Below are 1,375 nucleotides of genomic sequence, written 5' to 3' on the forward strand. Positions count from 1 at the left end.
GGGGTTCACCCTTGGCAGGTGGGAAGGCAGGGAAGAACAAGGAGGTGCCAGCCAGGGCTGCGAAGGCAGTGGTGGAGAAGTCGAGCGGCCTGTGGGGAATCTCGCAGTGCTGGCGTGGCGTGGTGCAGCAGCAGGTAGAGCTTGGAGGGCTGGCCGGGAGGGATGTGTGGGACCCACGCTGGGTGGGTGGAGCAGGGAGTGAGGCCTGGCAGTGCCCTGGGAGTGTGGGGAGGGCACAGGGCTGTACTAGGCCTCCACAGAGCCCAGAGCGATGTGGGGACAGCTCTGCTGCACTTGCCACCCTGGCACGGCTCAGGTGTCAGCCAGGCCCTGCACCCAGGGGGATGCTGCCAGGCCAAGAGAAAGGTACAGTGTCGGGCCCCTGATTTCCTGCAGGGCTGCTGCTGTGCCTCTGTCATTCCCTCACAGACCCTGTCCAGCCCTCTCCACAAGCTCTCAGCAGCCTGCAGCAGCAACAGGGGCCCGAGCTGGCCTCTGGCTGGGACCCGGGCAGTCAGTGTTGGCAGAGCAAGGCTGGGGCTGCAGACGTTCCCACGGGCACATCCCGCTGTGGGCTCACCTCTCTCGCTCTGTGTCCCACAGGTGCAGCAATTCCTGGAGGCAGCAGGGCAGGTACCAGACCTTGCAGAGCAATACTGCAGGCTGTACCAGCGCCTGCGCGGTGCCACGGAGGAGCTCTTTGGGCAGCAGGCGGCCTTCATGCTGGCCCTGGGCCAGGGCTTTGCGGGGGCTTTGCTGCAGCTCTCCTTCCTGACTGCCCTGCATGTGAGTCAAGGGAGTGCGGCACTGGTGTTGTGGCCCTGGGGGGGCACAGGCTGGGGAGCTGCCCTGGCCCGTGGCCTTGGGGTGAGCTCTGGGTGGGTGGTGTGCTCGTCCCCACCGAGCCACAGAGCCCTGTCCTGTGGCAGCCCGAGATGGGCCCCAGCTGCAGGTGTGGCGCCTATCACAGTGTGGGCCTGGCCCCGGCACACTCGTGCCTTGGACTGGTGCCTGGGCACCCTCAGCCCCTGCCTGAGAGTGCCAGAGTTTCCCAGCTGCTCCCGCGAGGGACATTCCCCCAGCCCTGCACTGTGGCCACCCTGTGAGTGCCCTCCACAGCCAGCCCTGTTCCTCACAGGTGAGCGAGCAGTTTGCCCGCTACCTTGATGTGCAGATCCAGGAGCTCCGCAGGGCAGCGCAGGGCAGCACAGGGCCGCTGGAGCGGCTGCAGCAGTTCTTGGAGCCCTTTGTCGTCTTCAGTGGCCTGGAGCTCGCCCACACCTTTGAGCACTTCTACAGGTGAGGGTGCTGTGTCTCCATGGACTCCATGGAACCAGGGGCCTGGTGCAGGGTGGTGTGGCATGGCGGGGGAGCC

The 1,375-nt window shown here is 66.2% G+C and overlaps 1 protein-coding gene across 1 annotated transcript in view; it reads left to right on the forward strand.

Annotated features, from left to right (window-relative positions):
* Positions 1 to 17: 17 nt before the first annotated feature.
* Positions 18 to 1,375, forward strand: part of LOC114067297 (cullin-9-like) — a gene marked incomplete at its 5' end in the record, with an annotated part of 14,574 nt that continues 13,216 nt past the window's right edge. The window contains 4 exons of the mRNA XM_027902619.1: positions 18 to 134; positions 604 to 786; positions 1,139 to 1,299; positions 1,351 to 1,354. Coding sequence (XP_027758420.1) covers positions 18 to 134; positions 604 to 786; positions 1,139 to 1,299; positions 1,351 to 1,354 — 465 coding nt within the window. The remainder of the gene's footprint in view (positions 135 to 603; positions 787 to 1,138; positions 1,300 to 1,350; positions 1,355 to 1,375) is intronic.

The sequence above is a fragment of the Empidonax traillii genome, unplaced genomic scaffold (assembly GCF_003031625.1).
Source record: "Empidonax traillii isolate 1590-97213 ecotype Southwest subspecies unplaced genomic scaffold, ASM303162v1 scaffold892:size253994, whole genome shotgun sequence".
Classification (NCBI taxonomy): domain Eukaryota; kingdom Metazoa; phylum Chordata; class Aves; order Passeriformes; family Tyrannidae; genus Empidonax; species Empidonax traillii.